The sequence below is a fragment of the Budorcas taxicolor genome, chromosome 1, assembly GCF_023091745.1.
Source record: "Budorcas taxicolor isolate Tak-1 chromosome 1, Takin1.1, whole genome shotgun sequence".
In the NCBI taxonomy this organism is placed as follows: domain Eukaryota; kingdom Metazoa; phylum Chordata; class Mammalia; order Artiodactyla; family Bovidae; genus Budorcas; species Budorcas taxicolor.
The window spans coordinates 22,385,132-22,407,987 of record NC_068910.1 but is presented as its reverse complement, the minus strand read 5'-3'; the positions used below and the strand labels follow the sequence as shown (position 1 = coordinate 22,407,987).

General features: G+C 41.3%; 1 protein-coding gene across 1 annotated transcript in view; it reads right to left on the bottom strand.

Annotated features, from left to right (window-relative positions):
* The window catches only part of SYNPR (synaptoporin), a 296,608-nt gene extending 275,427 nt beyond the window's left edge, over window positions 1–21,181 (bottom strand). The window contains exons 1-2 of the mRNA XM_052639768.1: window positions 21,152–21,181; window positions 20,961–21,026 (exon numbers count right to left, since the gene is read on the bottom strand). Of these exons, the coding sequence (XP_052495728.1) occupies window positions 20,961–21,026; window positions 21,152–21,169 (84 nt within the window). The 5' untranslated portion in view covers window positions 21,170–21,181. The remainder of the gene's footprint in view (window positions 1–20,960; window positions 21,027–21,151) is intronic.
* Window positions 21,182–22,856: the final 1,675 nt, after the last annotated feature.

The following is a 22,856-nucleotide window of genomic DNA, read 5'->3' as shown; positions in this document are numbered from 1 at the left end:
GGCACATTTGTGGAATTTGTGTGTGACACAGGGTCACTTCATCTCAGAGCCTCTTATCTCCTCACCTGTAAAATGCAGACAGTAACAATTATCTCCTCCTTTGTCTTACTAGGAAAACTCAGTTGCATAAAACAGACAACAATGGATAAAGCACAAGACAACTTTAAATTCACAAAGGGATCATAATGAGAAACCTCACCCAGAACAAACACTCTCACTTAGTACAGGTCCTAGCCAGACTAAGTATTCAATATTATGAGAATTATTATTATTATTATTGCCTTGGAATGTCTTTCAGTTATTCTGCCTTTACCATGGAGAATGTACATTTTATGCTTCAGGAGAACCAGCACAATAAAAATGAAGACAGTTGAAAAGAAAAGCCTCCCTCCTTTCCCCAGATCAACTGAATGAATCTGCTTTTCTCAAGTCGAAAGAGTTGACATCAAGCCTGTGACTAAAATTACCTGCCCCCTAAGTGCAGTCTTCCTTTTGTATGGAATCCATCTGAAGTTGGGCAGAGAGAATCTAATCTTTTTCAAGGATGAGGGAGAGAGCGTTGATGGATTTCTTTGTATTTTGAAGTCATAATTAAGCGTATTGAGTTCCCTGCTCCTTTGATCTTTATCATTTTAATTAACTTCTTGCCAAATTTTAAGGGGCCAACTGCAAATTAATTTTATATTGTTTTTCATCATTGGTAAATCTGATAGACAGGGGTCGGGTATAAGTCCCCAGAAAAATGTCAGTCCGCTCTGCCAGCAAGGAATCATCAGGTGTGAGGAAAGAAGCCACCTGCCTTTGGTGCAGCATCCTATTCACAACAGCAGCCTATTTACTGTTTGCAGAGTAAGGAAGACAGGATTGCTTTACATTCAAACATACTGACAGGGAGCATATTGAGAAACCTCACTACCCAAAGATGCTTTCTTCTCTACCCCAAAGGTTTGCTCCTCAGGGCTGCAGTAAGCTGGCACCTGTTCTTGAATCCACACTTCAAATCAAGAAGCCTGACATTCAATTATGAGATCAGTAAGACAGCAGTTCTTGCCTCCAGGAATTTACAAAGGATAAAGAAGGTACAAATGTTACTTTCATAAGATGCTGTAAAAGGAAACACGCTTTGAGAATCTAAAGGCACTTAGGATAAAAGAGGGGAATTTGAAAAGTTATCTGGGATGGAGACATGGAATCTGAACTGGGCCTTGAATGTTGGTTGAGACACGGCAGGTGGAAATGCAGAAATTGGGCTGAAATGGCAGATGTTTATAAAGTCATACAGAACATTTTACTCTCAGATTTTTTTTTCTGAGTTCAGAATTACAGGGTAAAATATTTCCAAAGCCTGTATTTCTTTTATATATTTTTTCCATAGATAAATATGAATCAGCTACAGATTCTATTTATTTTTGAAATCACCTTAGTCTGAACTGTTACTTAGTCGCTCAGTCATGTCTGGCTCTTTGCGACACCATAAACTGTAGTCCACCAGACTCCTCTGTCCATGGAATTTTCCAGGCAAGAACACTGGAGTGGGTTGCCATTTCCTTCTCCATAAAGCCAGTATTACTATATGAAGATTTTTCAGCTTTTTATACTTGATGATCTTCACTTCTGAAAATATACATTTTTGAAAGTGAATTCTTTATTGTACTCACTGTTAATTTCTAAGTTTAGGAAGATGACTATCTGTTACACTCCCATTTAGATAAAAATGTGTTTAAAGGAATAGGATAAATTATGCACATTTATTCACAGTGGCTGATGAATATTATTGATGCTTTATTTCAATAATGAAAACAATACATTAAAATTTTTGATAAAAAGTCATCTTTTACTGAAAAATATATGTCTAGATAAGCTCAAGGCTGCTGAAATAAAGTGGTGCACAGGATTGCATAATAAACTTGGGGTCAGACCTGTAAGACTTAATTCTGTCCCAATAACTTACAGTCCTGTGGCTTCCGACATCATGTTCACTATATTCGAATAATAACAGGAGGAGATTTCTGCTATGAATACAAAGCCTAGTTTATGATGGGAAACGCCAACCTAACTCACTAGGGCAGACAGGGAAACCATAAGCCTCCCAGAACAGAGGAAGACATTTCTTTCATGAAACTTCAAACAAATAAAAGAAACAACCTGAGAATTTGAGATGGTTCTATACAGGTGGGTAAAATTTCAAGAGGGGAGAAAATGACGAAACAAGGGATGCTGAGAGGAAGAGTGTGCCAGGTGAGAAAATGGCTAGTTCACTTATTCATACATCCATTCATTTAGGAACTATCTGAGCGTCTACCACGAAGCAGACCCAGCTCTCGTTAACAGAATTGTAGAGGTAAAGTTCACAGATAGGCTTATCCTCACGGAGCACATATTTCAGGGAACCTTATGATAACAGTCCATATTAGAGTGAAATTAACTCATTAGACAGACCCTAGGTGAGCTGCTGCTGTGAAGACAAGACAGGAACTTGACAAAATCCAGAGGCATCAAACAGTTACACAAATTCATAACAAAAGCATCCATCTGCTGGTTACTGCTAAGCTTCTATGGAGAATTTTCTAAAATAGTTCAACTCTCCTCCACAAATCATATGTATTTAAGCATAAGCCTACGGCAGTAAACTTGGAAGGGTTGTATAAATTACAATATGTCATTTTCAGAAGATTCATACCACAGCCTCAGGACAGAAAGTCACTTACTTTCCTTAAGAAATACTGTTGGAAAATTTAATTGTTGATATATACAGAACAGAAATAAATTTATCAAATTAGTCAATGTTGGTATATTCATCAAACTCAATATGAGATGGTTAAACCATGCCCTCTACCCACTTCTTCCTACCAGTACAATTTAAAAAAAATAGCTAAATCATTGTAATGAAATCTTTTCTAGATTTTGTTCTATGGCTTGAGCTCTCTTTTCAGTTAACCAATAGTTACAAATGTATGCCTTTTTAAGTGTAAATATTTTAAAATAATTGCTCAAAATTCACACCACTTGGAGGGCCTCATTGTACATTAGGTACTGTGCTAATAAAATAAACACATTTCACATCTAAAGGTCATTCAAAACATTATCTAAATGTCCAGATTTATTTCTCCAACTTGTTACACTAACACTACTGAAAAACAAGGCTAAGTCTTCAAAACACCAGATTCATCAGAGATAATGAAGGGAAAATCAGTATACACTCCTGGCTTTCCAATGAGGGAGTGGAGCCTCAGAAATTGACTTGTTTAAGGTCACATGAGGAAACAGAGATTCAAGGCTGGATTTTCCAATCTGGTTCTCTTCTCACCAAGTCATATTTCACTTCATTTACTAGAACTATTTCTAATTCTCCACAGTTTCCTTTGCCAATATGCTTTTCAAAAAAAAAAAAAACAGTGTTCAACCACAGTTAACATCCCCTTCTTTGAACAGGTTCCGTAGAGGCAGAGTCTGAGACAGAGACAGGAGTGCTCTTGATTTACTGGGGAAGTCCTCTCCAGGAAACAGCAGAAAGTGGGAGAGGAGACAGCAGAGAGCAGATGAAGGGGCTACTTAAGGATGTGGTGTCAGCTAGACGGCAGCTTCAATCTGACCCTGCCAGGCACTCTCAAGTATAAACTGTGCCAGACACGGTCCCACCCTGAGGCAAGGGGCCCAGTCTTTCGTGTACCTCAGTATTAGACTATTACCAGCTGTAGGTTTCCCCTGGTGCAGATAATAAGTTCCTAGTTTTGGTGGCTTTCATTCAGCCAAAGGCAATTTTCTGGATAAGGGACAGCTATGACTTAGCAATCAACATTCACAACAGCTGTGGGAGGAAGAAGGCCATGCGCAGCATGGTAAAGGGATTTGGGCAGGAGACTGGTGCAGTTATTTTATCCTTAAAGCATACTTGAAGGCTGGTACCAAGCTCACGAATACCAACATGAATGCCACATGTTTTTTTTTTTTAACCAAGATATCTGAGTCAGCAGATTCACCCTGACCTTACCTTAGAAGGAAGATGGATTGACGGATGAAGAGAGAAGGGAAGGAGAGAGAGATACAATGTACCTCTGGATTTCATACTTAGAACACAAGTAGCATTTTAAAGCAGCATTCCAGGCAACAAATTTTATAAAATGTTGCTTGCCAAAGTACAATTTGCAAGGCATCACTTGAAGGTGAGTCATATCCCCTCCTTCTTCCACACTCCATTTCTGTATCCTAACCAGCTCTTTTGTGAACAGTTCTTCTGAAACTGGCAGGGAAACTTGGAACACTTATCAAAAACACATCCCAATCACTCTTAAGCGCCACAAGTGAAAAACATATACCAATTCTGCAATCAAGGACACTCATCATTTGCTGCTAATTTTAATACCAAGCACCTCTAATGATTAATGAATTCAACAGTGCTATATTCAATACATGGAAGGGGCTCTTCCTGCTACACAGGAGATGGTCTGAAGAGGAGTGTCCCCCAACATCTAAGTGGCAGTCACCACCCACAGAGACACCTCATTTGTGCTTATTTCTCAATTATTGTGAAACCACTACCACCATTCTCCTGGGAGCCTGTGATTCAGCACTGATTACCAACTGCCTTGGGATGCTGCTTTCTTAAAAATGTTGCATTTTCTCATACTTGAAAAAAGTCACTCTCAGTGAAGTAGAGACAGCAACCCTTTTCTGCCTACTCATTGCCCCTTCTAGTAGAATCTCCCTCCCTCCAATACTCACCAACTTCTGTATGCTACATGGTCCTACTCCTCTCCCCAGATCTGGTGATGGGACCCTAGCTGAACCATGCCACAAATGAGGCTGAGTCAGCCATTCTCCATCTTTGGAGAGTCTGTGCAAGAACAATAGCGCTGGATGCTTGCACTGTGTGGCTGGAATCAAGCTGCGGGCAGACACTGTCTTCCTTGAATACAAAAAGCAGAGCAAGATACTGATGGTAAAAGTCAGAGAAGTGGAGCCAGCGCACACAGAGAAACAAGGATGTAGCAAGACAGTGGGGAAGAACTCTTCTTGGATTTTCTACCTCCCAGCTCTCCCTTTTCTCTTCTCTTTCATGAAGACTGATGAATCTGGCCTTTTGATAACCCTGATTCTTTCCAATATATCCCAAGTTTCTTCCCTAAGTCATTTGAATGGGTTCCTATTCTTTACAATCAAATGATTTCTGCTTAATGATCTCTGATAAGGATCAGAATAGATTACACATGTGAGCGTGTGCTCAGTTGCTCAGTCGTGTCCAACTCTTTGCGGCACCAGGAACTGTAGCCCACCAGGCTCCTCTGTCTATGGAATTTTCCAGGCAAGAATACTGGAGTGGGTTGCCACTTCCAGCTCCTGGGGATCTTCCTGATCCAGGGATTGAACTCCCTTCTCTTGCGTCTCCTCCATTGGCAGGCAGATTCTTTACCACTGTGCCACCTGGGAAGTTCATATATATATAAACTTAGCCAAAGTAAAGTAGAGGATTCAGAAACTGTTGGGAAAATATCTGTTGAGTATCTATGCTAGAAATTGGTAACTTCCAAGACCCACTCTCTTCTTTAGTAACAGTTCTGTTGGAGGTATCCACATGCCCATCTCCAAACAATGTGTTCTGGTCGCTTCAGAAGTAAGTTACAGCCAACTGGTGTTTTATACTGGTCTCCAGCATCCCCACTCCAGTACTCTTGCCTGGAAAATCCCATGGACAGAGGAGCCTGGTGGGCTGCAGTCCATGGGGTAGCCAAGAGTCAGACACGACTGAGCGACTTTACTTTCACTTTTCACTTTCATGCATTGGAGAAGGAAATGGCAACCCACTCCACTGTTCTTGTCTGGAGAATCCCAGGGACAGGGGAGCCCGGTGGGCTGCCATCTATGGGGTCGCACAGAGTCGACATGACGCACAGAAGCGACTTAGCAGCAGCCGCCAGCATCTGACACTGGATTGACCTGCAGTCGCCAATGGTGGTAACACTATTCTCTATTGCCTTCTACTCCTTGTCCCATTGTTCAATTCTCCTACTGGTGTTTGCGGAAATTAACTCCCAAATAAACTATGTCACCCTAACTTTAGAGTTTGCTTTGTGGAACTCAAATTAAGACAGGAGTTAACTTCCATGAGGCCACCCTTGAGTAGTGGGGGGCTGGGAGCCAAGGGATTAGCATGTCCCCCATTTGTCCCCAAGGGAGTTCTGAGATGCACGCATGATGCTGGCTCAGGAAGCCCTGTGAGTTACTGGTTATGATACATTTCCCATCGCCATTTCACTTCCCTGGTCCCTCATTCCTGCTCCCTGGCATCCCTTCCCAGCCTCCTGTAACTTAGATGCTGCTGTCAAGGGGACCCAGACAAAACACTGTAAAACTAAGGCACTTGGGCAGACTAGAAAATTTCATACTGTCTATGGGTGACTGATACAGTGGAGTGAAGGGTGTGAGACACGTGGACTTGCTCGCTTCAGGGTCTTGTGCGTGTGGCTGACACCACCGTCACAATGCACCTGTACCACTGCTGCTCTCTTCGTCTCATTACCAGGCTCTTACTCCTCTTAAAGGTACACTCTAATGCTAATTATACGGCTAGACAGACCACTGTCAAAACATTACCGGACTATCTTGCTCATCTTGGGATAAATAAATGTCTCAACACCGTGTATTAATAATGAAACCTTGAAGAAATAAATTTATTTGCATCACATAATGCTGAGCAATCTATGTCACTTTTAGCCTGCTTCCAAACAAAATGTATATCTTCATTAAAAAACAGTAACTATTATTATGAGATATTCTTGTGCTAATAAATTAGTAAAAACTTTCACAACTGTCATCTTGCTTCATTACCAGGAGGCAAACAGAAAAGATGATTAGCTTATCTTTTTATTTCAATCTATAACATTGATGTATAAAGTTTACAAACATATGCAAATGCATAAAAAGCACAAACTAAAGAACTGATAAAGTTCTAAAATTTCAGGGTCCAATAAATTTTTAGAAGGTGGCTTATAAACTCATTGTCGTCAACTGTATAATATGGAAAAAATATTGAAAAAATAAATGTAAAAAATGAATCTTTTAGGACTTCCCTAGCAGCCCAATGGTTAAAGCTTTCTGCCTCCCATGTGGTGTGACCAAAAAAGAGAATGTTTTAAAGAAAAGAGCCACAGTGAATATATTCCACAACATAGTAGCCAGTTCCTATTAAGTATTCTACTGAAGTTTAGCACACTGCCCTTGCAAAACAGATAGATGGACCAATTCTATGCATGTGGGCTGTCCAATATGGTAACCACAAGCTCTTTAAATTTAAATTAATTATAGATAAATTAAAAATTCAGTTGCTCAGTTTCAAGTGATCCATAGCCACTTGTGGCTAGTGACTGCTGCTTTGGACAGTGAAGAATACAACATTTCCATTGTTGCAGAATGCCCTGTTGAGCAGTCCTACTCTACGTAAGTCTTCAGAATCCTCCCCCATTAGGATTCTTTATTCAATAATTTCTCAAACAACAAACAATCAAATGGTACTTGTTATGAACAGAATTGAGATTACACGGGTTGACTGAGAAATCCAGTTCTCAATGCTTGTCTGGGACCCAGAGCTGTATTACTAACTTACCCTATGCTGCTACTAGGCACCATGGCCTCCCACTGTGATTTTGGTCCAAGACATAGTCCCTATATTTCCATGCTTCCTAGAAATAAATTTTCATTCTATCTGAAAGATGGCAAAAGGAATCCTTAAATTCACTAATTCCATCATTTCAAAAATCAAGCAAGAGTTAATTTCTGAACACCAAAGTTCCCATTCATCCATCAATCAAACGGCTCCTGAGAACTTTCTGCAGAAGACGAACTAGGCCAGGTCCATGGAGGCACAGAGACAGAGCCTCCAGGGTGCTGGGATTCTGTGGTTCAGTGAGAAAAAGCTGGAGACTGCAGGCTACATCCAGGAGTCAGCCATGCTTTGTGTATTCTCCAAAGGCTGGGCCTCCTGGCGTTTGAAAAAGAGAAGCCAGTTCCAGCATTCAAACCTCCCAAGCATGGCACCAGAATCCTTATTACTGTCTTCTTAAGAACACAGGGAGTATCCAGACACTTTAGGCCTGTGCTCCTGCTCAGCAACAACTGGCTTCCATAGGCAGAAACGTCAGCACAGGCAGAAACATCACCAGCGTTGCCTCTGACAGCAGCCTGCTTCCTGCTTCTTCACACATTAGCTACCAGGCCCCCTGCAGACCTGGTGTGCATTCTGGCCCCAATGTTTACCAGCCTGATGGCCTTGGGAATGTTCCCCAGGTCCTTCCAAGGCAGACTAACCAAGATGGGAGAGGAAACTGAGTGTTGCCCAGAAAGAAAGCAAGAAAACACAAGTTTCCAAGCGCAAAGAGCTGCATTTCCACAGGCACATGGCGGCCAGCTCAAAGGTGGTGGAGACGTTCCTGACAAACTGAAAAGGCAGGCAGCAGCCAGGCCCTGGTTCTTTCTGAGTATGCGCCATCGTTTACCTAGGCCACTGTGGTTCTGATATCTACAAATAGAATAAGATAAATCAAAGCAAATCAAAACCACCCTTTCATTTATCATGTTGTCAAGGGAATATATAAGAAATACCTTAAAAAAAAAATACTTGCCTTTAAACTGCAAAGAGAGCTCAAGAATTTTGCTCTCCTGCACCCAAACAGAATTCCCCACCAAACTGAGGCAGATGAGTATTAATAGTTCGGGCAAACACCACCTTGGTGGATTTTGCCCTGGTAGGTACCATCAGCCTGGCAGAATGGCTGGGCCTGTCCTGCAGTCAGTTCACTTAGGGCTACAGACAGCAGCGCTATTGGCTGGGACAGTTCCTCCCACAGGGATCTAGTCTCCGGGGAGAATGGGACCTCTCCTCCCTCTACAATTGCTAGGAGAAGCACAGTGAGTCTTTTTGAACCACTGAAGATCTGGGTTCAAAATCCCAGCTCTTCTGTCATTACTATATGCACTGAAACCATATACACTTAAACTTGTTTTTCTAATCTTCAGTTTTCTTGCCTAAAGAAGGGGAAACAATGATGCATGTCTTGTAACAGAGTTGCTAGAATTAAATGGCATGCTTATTGAAAGCTTTTTACACAGGGTCTGGAACTCAGCAAGTACCCAATGATGGATAACAACTGTTCTCTTAATTCCAAGGGGCCAAGGTGGCCCAAAATAGCCATATGTGAGGCAGAGGCAGAGTACATCCATAATGTTATCTTTGTTAATAGCAAGTGTGGTCAGGAATGTGATTCTGGAAATACAAGAAATGCCCTTGGCATCTGGGGACTGCTGAATTCATTTTATCAATAAAATAAGGCCAGATACACCCCAGGATTCCTCAGGTGATGCAATAACACTCATCCACTCTGCTTTTCCCATAAAAGAATTATTAAAGTTCCAAGTGCCTCAAACTCAAAGAAGGTAGGGTATGAATCTGTATACAGGAGTCACTACATACATATACATGAGCTTCACATTTCAAAAAGGTACCGGGTATGGACCAATGCTTATAAGCATCATTTAAGGTAAAATAATAATAAGTTACTTATGATAAATAAAGTTAATATTATAAATCAATGCAACTTGGATGACAATTTTATACTATAAAATTATTTATATTATTAAGGATTCATAACATCGAAGTTAGCTTTGGTATGCTAAAAGTTTTAGAAATCTATTCTTATATAATGACTCAGAGAAAGGAAGGCTCAGTATTTCCCTCTCTACCCAAGTCAGAGTATAGCCATCTAATAGTTTCCAAATAGTGGAGTAGTACAATGACCTAGAAAGATGAAGGCAGCAGCTTATATAAAAGTCCACGTGAACAGCCTCATGAATTTGGCAGTCTCAGCTACTGCTTTACAAATCCATTCTGTCCATTAAAATGTTTCCAAGTGAAAATGAGAACATAAACCATCTTATGAAAAAAGATGCAATCTCAGTGCAAAATTAAAGTACAAATTTAATCAAGATTACATTTTCGTCTATGAAATTGGAAAACTTTTAAACTGCCAATGCCCACAATGGAACCACCTCATCAGAGGGCAATCAGGCAATTGTTTCAAATACCTAAAATGCCTAACCTTTTGAACCAGAAATTCTACATCTAGAAATAAAGTAAACAACAATAGAGTTATAGTAAACATTTATCTTTAAGAAGGGAATCTCTGCAGGTTTTAAAAATAATAGCCATTTAAAAACTATTAAGATTAGAAACTAAACAATTTCTAGTAAAGGCACACCATATAATAGTACACAGCCATCAAAGTTGTGGAGGAAGGTATTTTATGTAGTGGCAAAGCAGAAAACAAAGCCTTGCCTATTCTAAGAACCCATTTGTTACAGGTTGAAGTGTATGCCTCTGAGATTCACATGATGAAATCCTTATTTTTGGTACCTAAGAATGTGTCCTTATTTAGAAATAATGTCATTGCAAATGTAGTTAAGATGTAGTCACACTGGCGTTGGGCAGGCCCTAATCCAATATGACTTGTGTCACATAAAGACAGAAGTCTGGACACAGACACACACACAGGGAGAACAGCCTGTGAAGACAGAGGAGAATTTCAGGTGATACACCATCAACAGGTTAAGGAACACCGAAGACTGACAGCCAGACCACCAGGATCTAGCAGAAAGGTACAGAACGGATTCTCCCTCGTGGCCTTCGGGAGGAAACAACTCTGCTCACACCTTGATCTCAGACCTCTGGTCTCCAGAACTCTGAGACAATAAATTTCTGTTGTTAAAGCTACCCAGTTCATGGTATTAAGTAACGGCAGTCCTAGCAATCTAACAGGGGAAAAAAAGGTACATTAACATTAAAATGGCTGAAAGATATTTTTTGATATATTAACCTTAGTTGTCTCTCAGTAAAAGGATATTGAGTAATTTTGATTTATTAACTTTTGCTTATATTTTTATAATTTGAAATCACTAAACAAATAGTTTATGCATAAAAATGGTTGCAAATAGAACACCAAAAGAAATCCACTGCCCAATACAAATAAATACTTAGTATCATTGGGTCACAGAAGGCATGGAAGAGGCAGGAGGTCAGATTGATGTGGCTTGAAATCCTGTCTTGGTCACCTATCAGCTCTGTACTTTTGGGCAAGTTAACCTAATGAGGTCATTGTAAGATCTGAATGAAATTGTGTGTATAAGTTACATAGCACTGATTTAGGACTGGCACCTAACAACATACAGCCATTTAATGAACTCCCACTATTTATGGAGGCTTTGTCTTTCTTTAAAATAAAGAAGTATGTTATTCCTTTCAGAAAAGCTTCACAAATTCATGGTCACCTGGCCAAGGCCTGCAGACAGCCTGGGGCTCCAGTGTGTTTGGGACAATGATCTCGGACTTGGTCATCCAGTCTAATCGCTCTCCCCTTTCCAACCACGTGTGCCAAAGCATACTCTCCCATTAGAATACGTTTGCCTCATGTATGTGCTCTTCATGTCTTTAGTACAAAGAACGTGTGTGTGTGCATGTGTGTGACAGAGAATAACACAAGAACACCTAGGAACACCTAGAGAAACAAAAAGGCTCCCTCATGAAGTTTTCCAGAATTTCACAAATCCTTGAGAAATTTACGTTGGCAGTAAAACATATTCTGGGGGAAAGAAGGAAAGAAAATACAAATGTATTGAGTGCTTGCTATGTGCCATCACTCTTTGCAAATGTTATTTCATTTAACCAACACAATAATTCTTTCTGCTAATTAATATTATTTCTACTCATATAAATATGAAAGACCCAGAGAGGTTAAAGTAACATGCACAACATTACATAGCCTGTCAGTGTCATAGCTGATACTCAAATCTAGGTATTCTTTCTGTTACTAAGTGAGGGAAATGTAATAAATAAGCCCAGGCATTAAAAATAAAATAAAAAGCAGCCAGCAATTTAAAGTAATAATAAAAGTATGAATATTTGTATTTCAAATTTATCATTCTTGCTAATAAACAGTCTTTCCCCCAGAATACCTAGTGTTTAATGCTACAATTTCACACTTATTCTTAGTTGTTTTTTTTTTCTGAACAAGGAAGCATACATCTTCTAAAATAGATTTTAAACACATAGAATCATGTTTTGCTTTCAGTTGCTTCATAAATAGAATATGTGATATGATTCTGATGACAAAAGTTCTTATACACAGTCTGGTCAATGATGATTACAAAAAATGATAATATGCCTTCCCCCTTTCCTCAAATGGCAGGTGTAGATGAAAATTAAAGGTAATACATCAGGCACTGCTCCTACAGTAAAGAGTCCCCAGATACCTGAGCTTCAGTTTTCTAGATTTGGGACCATTTAATATTTATTGAGCCCTCTTATGGGAACTTTTATACATGTTGGTTCAGCTTATTTCACAAGTAATGTATTCCAGATGTTATCCTCATTTTACAATTCAAGAAGTTGAGAGTCAGGGACAAAAAGTAGATGTCCCAGGTGTTTCAGCAATGAATTTATTTTTATATGTAAACATATGTTTTAGGTATGTTAAGATCCCTGAGGAACTTGAGACTCAGTAAGGTTGATTTGCGCTTGAACACACTCAAGGTCTATGGTTGAACCCAAGCAAGTGTAGCTTCAAAGTCAACACATTCCCAACCACAGTCACAATCTCTATTCATCAAACCATTCTCTTTTCTAACTTAAACATCTCCCAAGGTCTCCAGTCTTCACTCAGAAGATGGGTCTGTGCCTAGTAATTTTCTGGTATCACGCTTTGCTCCAATCTAACCATTCTGCCTTCTCAGTTCTTCTGGATCTCAGCTTCAGGAAAGATCTCATGGGTAATGCAAGCTGTCTATCAGGTGCGGGCAAAGCCATCAGGTGAATTAAGGGCATGAAAGCAGAGCCAGGAAGTCTCATGGCAGACCAGATGGATATGTGATCATTTCTTGTTAAAGCCACTGGGGGTATGTCTTCTTATTTGGCACACAAGTCCTTCAGAGTAACAATTTCAAAGGATGGGAGCTCTCTCTCTCTCTCTCTCTCTCGCTCTCGCTCTCTCTCTCTCTCTCTCTCTCACACACACACACACACACACACACAAATGGGCAGACAAAATTGATTTGCTCTTCCTGCATCCAGGATGGAATCTGACTCAGGTAATTTATCAGGCAACCAAAAGAATTTAAGGGTTCATCCTGCTGCTAAATATCCGGATCCTTTCTGAATTCTACAGAATTCCTTATAAGTATGTTTCAACAACACGTTGCTAAACCTGTATTCATTATGCAACGGATCAACAAACAAAGATTTTGTTAGAAAATATACATAAATCAGTAAAAATTTTCTCAGGGATTAGGAGTATTTTTGAGAAGGAGAAGGTCCTTGAGAAGGTCTGGGCATCTTAAGTCATTATGGTGGTGAGCATTTAAATTTTGCTTTGTGTTCTGACAACATGAGATAGTAGAAAGAAACCTGAACTAGAAATAAGAAGACATGACTTTAAGAAGAAATTATATACACCCCTACTGTTTTCAACGGGGAAACCATTTAAGTTCAAGATCTAGAGGTAATGAGCAATCACTATTAATAGGAGGGAACATGGAAAAACGATTAAGATCAGGAGATCATGGAAGGTAACTGACACCCCACCAACGTGTTCTCAGGGATTCATTTCTTCATTTTCTATTCTCCTTCCTCCCTTCTTTCCCTCCTTCCTTCAACCAAGCCTTTATTGTGCTTTGTGCTTAGTCACTCAGGCATGTCTGACTCTCTGCAACCCCATGGACTGTAGCCCACCAGGGATCCTCTGTCCATGAGATTTTTTTTTTTTTCAGGCAAGAATACTGGAGTGGGTTGCTATTTCTTTCTCCAGGGGATCTTTCTGACCCAGGGATTGAACCTGTGTCTCCTGCGTTTTCTGCATTGGCAGGAACATTCTTCACCCCAAACCAATGCCTTACTAGGCATCTACTGTCTGGGTGTTTGGTGGGATTTACAAATGCTTTTGGAGGCATTCCTATCATGTGTCAAGCACTGTATAAAGATGCTTAGAACGTACTATGAATAAGACAAACAAGGTCCTTGTTTTCACAGAAACTTTAGTCTGGTTGAGAAGCAAAAATGTGTAAAAAACAAAAAATATAAGTCATTGAAGAGTGCGCTCTGGTAGTCGTCAGAAGGCTGACTTCATCCAGAGGGACTTCCCTACTCAGAGAGTCCCTCTCAAAAGAAGTGATGTCTACACTGTCACCTGAAAAGAGGAATTTGCCAGCTAAAAAGGGTTCAGTGAAAACTGTGTGTGTTCCAAGCAAAGGAAGTGACATGTGCAAAAGTGGCAGGTGCAAGAGGCCATCGCCAGCCTACAAATATCTGATAAATGTGAAATGTGTACAGAGCAAGAAACAGGCTTTTAGTATAAGAGATAAAATGGGTGAGGGTGGCATCTCTCCAAGTTTTGATGATGCATCAGTTTCAACAGGCAGTATCATTCTTTCTTGTGGGTTCCAGAGAGACCACAGAGACTGGGGCAGAGGCTCAAGGATGCAGAGTGGCAGGGAAGAGCTCAACCCCTCAGGGGGCAGAGATCACTTCACACCCTCAGCCTTCACCCATGTATGTCATGATATCCAGAGTCACCCGATTGGAAAAGATCACTCCTTTATCATCACCATCATCATGATCACAATCATTGTTTACTTCTGGAAGACCTTTAGTTTACAAAGTGTTTCACATGCTTGCTCTTCCTTAAAATTACCAAAATTGTGAAAAGGTAGGCAAAGGGTGTTTTCCCCCAAATTCAGTGAGGAAGTGAGGTTCTCAAAGGATGGCTAAGCTAACTGAATGAATGAGAATAATCACACATACAGCCAAAGTCAAAGACATGCCTGCAGAAAAAGAAGACTCAAAGGAAAGTCATGGTTCTATAGATATATTCCTTGGAGATTTTTCACCATTTGTTTCTATTTCCTTAAGACTATTTTTTCTTACCTGGATCAGGAAGACATGTGAATCCTCTGGGGAACAGAGAACTAGAAGTCACGTTTCCAGTTGAGCATGAGTGCAGGGTTCTTCTCCTATTTTTATCTGGGTGATGCCTACTGGCCAGGTGTACCTGGCTATTATGGTTTGGTTAGTAATTGCCCGTGCTTGATACTATAAAGACCTATGTCTACATCTTGGAGAGGTCAGTTGGATACAGGTAATTCTTTCAAGAATAAACAATGTCTATGGATTATGATTTCAGAAAGATCAGGAAAACTGTCCCCCCACACCTCACCAAAACATTCCTGAGAACTAAATTCCTACAATTCTTCTGTGAGACCTGTTCCTTTAGGTTCAAACTCAGCCTCTCGGGAAAATTCTTTGAGTGCAAATATTCCAAAGATCAATGCCCTACAGAGTCACTTATGCTTTGGTAAAAAAGAAAAAATCTTGGACCTCATGATGTAAGGGGAGAGAAGCTCAAAAGAGGCACATTCAAGTGTATGATAGATTTTCTACGTCAGAATTCTGCCAAGACTCTAACTTGCAAGAGGTTGCCGTAATGCTCTAAATTACTTTCTGGTGGATTTCTATTTCCTTCTTTCCATCAACCCCATAATTATTCAAATAGTGACCATTATCATCATCACACTACCATCATCATCTTAATATCACTTATGAGCACTTCTGATAGCCCAAGCACTGTGCTAGGTGGTTTATGTGAATTGAGTCATTTATGGCAACATTTTAAAGTAGGAACTATTATCAGTTTCATTTTATAGATGAGAAAAATGATGTCTAATAAAGTTAAATAACTTGCCCCAGGTTATCAAACTAGGAAAAGGATAAAATAGGGATTTAAATCCATAAGTAGTAATTTAATCTTGTTTTCTGTATTTGTGGGGCCAAATATCAATTGTCTTCATAGAACTCAGAAAAACATTAAGTGATAAATTCATTAGCCACTGGGGAGTTGCTCTTTTATGAAAAATGCATCTATTGATTCATATTCCAACTGCACACATGACTTTTGTCACTAACTGAGAGGCTAGAAGTTATAATTAAATCCAAGTTAATGTAGCTTTGCAATTACATCACACCCTCATGGCAGATTACTGCTCATAATTTAAATTAGTTGCATGTTAGAATTCCTATCCTGTTTATGCTTAGGGAAAAAAAAGAGCTGTCTGACTCATGCACAGGTATTTTTTAAGAAAAAAGAAAAAACGACCATAAGATTAAATTCTTGGCTTTATAATCAAACTCTTTTCCAACATATTTTAAATGAAAAGATACTGCTGCTTAACTAGAACCTACTTTACTTTGGTTAATTAAAAACAATAGAGAATAAAACAATATCAAAGACAATTGATATCTGTTGAGCTAATCTCTAAATATAAAATCCCTGTGGCATTTTCAGAAAAGGCTTTAAATACTATCAGAGTGGGTGAGATAAACACTGCAAAATAGGATAGCATCTGCCTTTTACGTTTCTTTGAGGATTAGGGATAAGCTATGGCAGGTGCCTGCCACATGGAAGGAAGCAGAACACTGTAGCATTTAAGAGAATACAGTTTGGAATGAGAATGCTCAGATTTTGGCTTTGCCATTTCCTACTATTTTATCCTTGATGAGTTATTAACTTCATGGTTAATAACTTCATGGAAATGAGAACATAAGCCATGCAGATTCAATACGATGATGCATGGAAAGCAGTGGAATACAGTGCCTCATATGAAGCCTGCATGACAGAGGTAGCTAGTGTTCCTCCTCAAGAGTTTAAAATGATAACTATATTACATTATGTTATGTTATAAACATGCTTAATATGCTATTATCAATAACATGATCAAAAATGCTATTCATGTCAAGCAAGCAGTACGATGTTAGGAAAACAGATCAGAATTTAGATTCAGGAATGATGATTCAGAAAGCAGGTCCTTCCATTTAAATCAAGGCACTGTATACCTTTTACATCAGACATGTTGCATCTCTGGATTAGCTGGCCTGCTTTGGGAAGGCAAAATGGAGATATGGAGTTCAGGGTTTGTAGAAGAAATGATATGGAAAAATGGGAGATGGATGTAAAAGATTAAGAATTAGAGGAATGAAACAAGCTGACCTAGCAGTTAACTCTAAAGGGGCGGAGTCTGGACCTGCCAGCCATCAAGTATTATCTGGGGGAGTTGAAGTAATGTTCTTACATCTGCACCAATTCTAGTCCTGGAACTGCTGGGGTCCCTCATCTGCCATTACACAGAAATCTACAGGTGCAAATACAGAACCCTGAAAATGGTAAAAAGAAGAAAGAATGCACTAACAAAAATGTTTTAAAAGGAAAAAAGGCAGGCCAAAGTTCTCCTGGCAAAGAATTGAAGTAGCAAAATGAGAGTGATTAGTGGAAGGCAGGATTTCACACCAACTTAGTAAGTTGGAGAAATAAGGTAAATTCAATTAAATTTTTTTTTACTATCTTCAAATTATGTTTTAAGAGATTCTTCTGGACCTTAAATTTTTTTTTTTTTTTTAATCATCAGAGAATACATGAAACAGACCATCAGAGTCAGTGCTGTGTCCTGAGTTTTGGTTTTGACTCAAAAGATACTGAAAATGCCTTTGACCACACAGAAGTAGAGATTAAGCATTTGGAAGTTTTGCCTCAAGGTCTTTGAAACTGGCTAAAGCTTCTTCCTTGAAGGTTTGACTTTTATGTTTTTAAATTTCAAATCTACTACATCTATGATAAAGCAAAGGACACATCAATAAAGTGCATGCTTCCCTCCAAGGCAATAAATCTCAAAGTGGAAGCTGTCTTTAGAAGTAATATTGCTTCACGTGGTCAATCCATAGGAAGTCATTTCAAATAGGAATTATTTTTAAATTACTCATGTACACAACTGTGAACAAGGGATATGTCCATGATTCTTTCTGCAGAACACAGCTTTCCTTCCCACTCTCCTCTCCTCAGTTCAGTTCAGTTCAGTCACTCAGTCGTGTCCGACTCTTTGCGACCCCATGAATCACAGAACGCCAGGCCTCCCTGTCCATCACCAACTCCCGGAGTTCACTCACTGAACCTCAAATTACCCCCTTTTGGGAAAAAATATCAATGTTATGCTTATACAAATTACATATACACACACATTCACAAAGTTATGGGTTTTTTTTATATTTACAAAAATTTACATGCTACCCATTCGTCTGAAATCTGAGTGAATACATTTTCCATGTGTTGATTAAAAGAAGGAAAATTGAAAGCCACTTTTTTTTCCATATAGCAATTTCATTAAATAATAAGAATGAAACTCATTTTTCTGCACTTAATAATTTTATCAAACACAATCTCACATGCTGACCTCCAGGTCAACACATATTAATTGAATTCACCTTTACAATGACAGTATAATATTCCACAGCATGCATGAATCATATATTAATGACTTTCCTATTAACAAATTTACTAATTGTTTTGTTCTTTCCCCTACAAAGGATATTGCATTAAATAGGCTTGAACACAGACCTTTACATACACTTTTACTTTTATAGCACAAATATTGAAAACTGAAAGCACCATGTTGAAATACATTCAAGACTACCAGCTTCTCCCACAGAGAAGCTGCTCCCGCACAGAACAGGAGGAACAGGGATGTTTTTAGTGCTCTGTCATGTTCAATTTACAATTTTTGCTTATCACATACAAAGGCACCTGTGGGGAACACTGAGACAAACAGAACAAATTTTCTTCCAAAGCTAGATCTCTCTCTCATTGTCACCATTTTCCACAGGAAACAAAGACCTGTGAGTGATTCTTCAGCCATGGCATGCACAGGAGAGATACTTTCCTTTCCCCACCTTGATACACTTTCTCACACCTTCTATCTCCCTGCTCTCGTTTGTGAACCTTAGCTCATTCAAAAGGTGGCAATCAACTAACGTATACGTCCTTTTAAGGTTTTACTGGTCCCTTACTCAGGTTCTCTAGCACAGATGAGAGCTAATCATTGATTTATAAGCAAAATTCCTTCTTCCATAAAGAGTTAGAGGCCAAGAAGGGAGAAAATCAACTATACTCCAATTTTTAAAAAATTAAGTTAATATATCTCTCACACACACATCAAGAAAAGATAACTATAAGACAGGATGATAAATTCTTATGAATAAATGAATGAATAAGATGTAATGGAAGCTCAAAGAATGGGGTGAATCATTCAATTTGGGGTAGAGGAGAGAGAAAGAAGCAATTATGAGAGAAATCTTCACTGAGAAGGTAATATTTAAGCTGAGGTTGAAAGACAAACATTTGTATTTGGCTTGGGCTGTGACAGGACTCCATCCAGTATGAACAAAAATAACAAGAACATTAAGCTAACAGGTGCTTTTGAGTTTTGGGGGACCTTGTATAGCTTAGTGTGGTGGTCCTCTAACTTTAATGAGCCTAAGAAGAACCTAGGAAGTTGCTTAAAACTGCAGATTTCTGGGCACCCATCTTTCCAATATTTTTATTTGATTTCCAGAAATCTGCATTGAAAACAAAACCATTCACACTTTGAAATATACTCACTGAGGGTGTGTGGGGGGAGTGACATGAAATAACATTGTAACAGGACTGAAGGGAATACAAATGAATGTTTCAGGTGGGTGACAGCCACAGTGTGAGACCATGAGAGACTGTGTCAGAAATGATGGCAGGTCTTTGAATTTTGTTTTGAGAGACAATGGCTTGACAATGCAGCCTTTACACAGAGGAAAAAAAAAAAAACAAACTCACTCTTCCACAGAGAATGTTGAATGGCTAAATGAATGAGCGTGGACAGAAGTCTGAGAAAGTCAACTGAAAGCTGCCTGGACTGAATCCTGCATGATTTAACCTGGCTGTGAGGAAAACAGTTTAAGAAAAGCCATCCTTGAACCACTGGTTCAAGCCTTCCAAACGCTGTCCTGATGCCATGTCCAGTTGATAGATTCACGCATTTTAATGCAGGTTTACAAACAAGGCAGATGTGATTACCCTGATCAACCATGTAAGCATGTAACACTGTTGTGTTGCCAAACCTGGATACTGGCCCTTGGAGCTAAGATCTGGGAGGACGGACACGCTCTTACATAACTTCCTAGCTCCTCAGTGATAGGGCCTGTGATTAATGCTACATGACGGGCTTTGAACTTTCTGTTCAGATAGACTCGCTTGCCTTTCAGAGCTCCTAGCAAGAGAGAATGTGTGACCCGCAGATTTCACTCTGAATAACGATCATCCAAGCCGGCAATACTAACAAAGCTCTGTGGCCCCGTTGGTAGCTTTTCTGCGCCTTACTCCTCTGATAAGCTGTCCTAGGACTATCAAGTTCTTTTTTAAGGGGACAGAACATGAGAGTAATACAACTTCCTAAAACCCAGGCGCTGAAGAAAGCTCCAAAGAAGGCTGGGAGGTTCTAGGAGAAATCAGAAAAGTCCTCGAGAGCGACTAGAGTAGAGAAACTCTGGGACAGGAGGAAGTCCTGCCTTCAACGCTACTGTTTTTCACAGCTTCTCAGCTTCCCTCTCGCTGGAGCGTGGATCACAGCGCTTCCTGTATCCCAGGCGGGGCGGAGAGCTGCTGCCGCGCTCACCAACTTTCCCAGCTTGGCCAAGCCCTCTCTCCTACTTCGCTCACCCCCAGGTCCCTCCTCTCACGCCCTCAGCCCCGCAAAACGCAGGTGAGCAGCCAGAGCCCAGCGGCAGCGCCTCCATCTGCTCTCCTCCCGGTCTCCCCAGGAGGCTTCTCTCCTCAGCCCCTGCGCGCCTGTGAGATGACACCTCGTCTAAGCGCCTGCAAAAATTCGTCCACGCTCCCGCCTCCAAGCCGGATCCCTCCATCCTGTCCCCGCCATCCTGGAATGGCACCTGAGGAGAGGGGAGGGTCGAAGGAAGCGGCTGGCCTCCCAGGCTTGGAGAAGAACCGAGACGAGAGCACCCCACCCGACCTCTCCTCACCTGCTGGTTCCTCCCCGCACATTAGCCCGCTACTCACCAATTCTAGGGCTCGCAGGAAGGCAAGGGGCTCCTTCAGCGCCCGGAAGGTACCTGCTGAGGCCAGCTGTGGACCAAGAAGGCGAGACAGAGAGAGAAAGAGCGAGAGAGAGCATGAGGAAGGGGCTGGGGGACGCGGCATCCAACCCCGGGGGTCGCGCGGCATCACCCGCGCTGCCCAGTCAGTCCTACCTGGCTCACGGGATCCATAGCTCGCCTCGCTCGGGCTTCTCACCCAGCGGCGCCTTTGAAAATGAAGTTCGAGGGCCACCGCCGTCCTCGGCCGCAGGGCCCAGGGCCAGAAGCCCCTTTTCGGAAAGGGCGCGGGGAGCGAGGCGGTGGACAGCTGAGCGCCCCGAGCGGGCTCGCGGCGGCTGGGCTCTGGAAGCCTGCGTGTGCGGGCGCGGCGTGCACGGTCTGCGAGGGTGGGCGGGGCCGGCGGGGAGGGCGGGCGCGGGGCAGCGCAGGAGGTGGGGAGGGGCGCCCGCCCCGCGGCCCGGGGGAGGCTGCGATTGGCCGGCTGCGGGGGCCCGAGGGCGCGAAGGTGGGCGAGGCCAAGCCGCGACCTTGGAGTCGCGTCGCCGCGGGCGCGCCGTGTACCCTTAGGCTCCAGGGCAACTTTGGGGCTGTAGGTTTGGAAGAAGCCGGCTGGCACCCTCAGCAGGATGGTCCCCCGCCTGAAGACCTGGGTTCCAGGTAAGAAACAGGCAACCCACACCGTAAGTGAAGAGGTGTGTGCGTTCTGGAAACTTCTGGACACCAGGGACAGACCGCTGCCCTGGTCATGCGCCGGAGCCTTCATGGAATGTTCTTCGCGTGGCCCAGCAGTGCCAGGTGGTGGGAGAGATGTAAGAACAGGGTGAATACTGCCCATTCCCTCAGGGATAAGCGGGAGGCCAGGTCAAGGCGAAGGGGGCTGGCGGGGAGACTGGAAATGCATGAATTATAAAAATATGGGGCAGTATGCCGGGCAGGTAATCCCGTAGCCACTGTGTCAGGTCTGGAGCAAATTACTACGCCTGTAATTTTGAAGTAGAAAAAAAGAAAAAAAAGTAGAAAATAGATTTCGTCAGGCTGAATTATACAAGGTAACATAGCTCATGAGATGCTAAACAGGGATTGGAATTCAAGTTTCTGTGAAACTCATGCTGTTTCAACTGAGATCCTCTGCCTAAAATACAGTCCTCAAATTAAGCCCCCCAAATCCATCATAAATAGGACTGAGTGCTCCCCATCTCACCTCATACACTCTTCCTCCCTTAGTGTCCTGAGCCTGCCACCAATAGTAACAACAACAAAACAGTTGAGTTCTCAGAAGTTGTGTTATGGGCTTGATAAACATTATTTCATTAAATATTCACAAAATGCCCATGGGTTAGTAGTAATAGTTACTATTAGTAGTAGTTAGCAGTAGTAACTACTATTGTTCTCATTTTAGAGATGAAACTGAGACCCATGAGGGGAGTATGGAGAATGAAGCCAGAGTTTAATTCAAAATAGGAAAGGAGACTTGCCTGATGGCCCAGGGGTTAAGACTTGGCCCTTCCACCACCATGGGCCACAGGTTAGACCCCTAGGGGGCCAAAATTTTTTTTCAGTTAAAAAAAAAAGAGGAGGAGGAGTCTTTAGCACTCTGAGGCATTCCACCCTGTAGGTGATACGTCACCTTCCTTCTCACTCCATTTGGACTGGGTTCCATGTATCAAGTGGTCTCCCAGCAACACAGATAGCCCATCTGTTTACTACAAAGATTTGCCAAAAAGGTTTGGAGTTGGGGTGGGGGAAAGAAGGAGGGAGAGTAATTAATTTTCAGGAGTTGAGGAGAAAGATGGAAATGAATAGCTTGGAGTCTGAGAAGGGGAGGCAGCAGACCAAAACTGGGTAAAGAAAAAAAGAG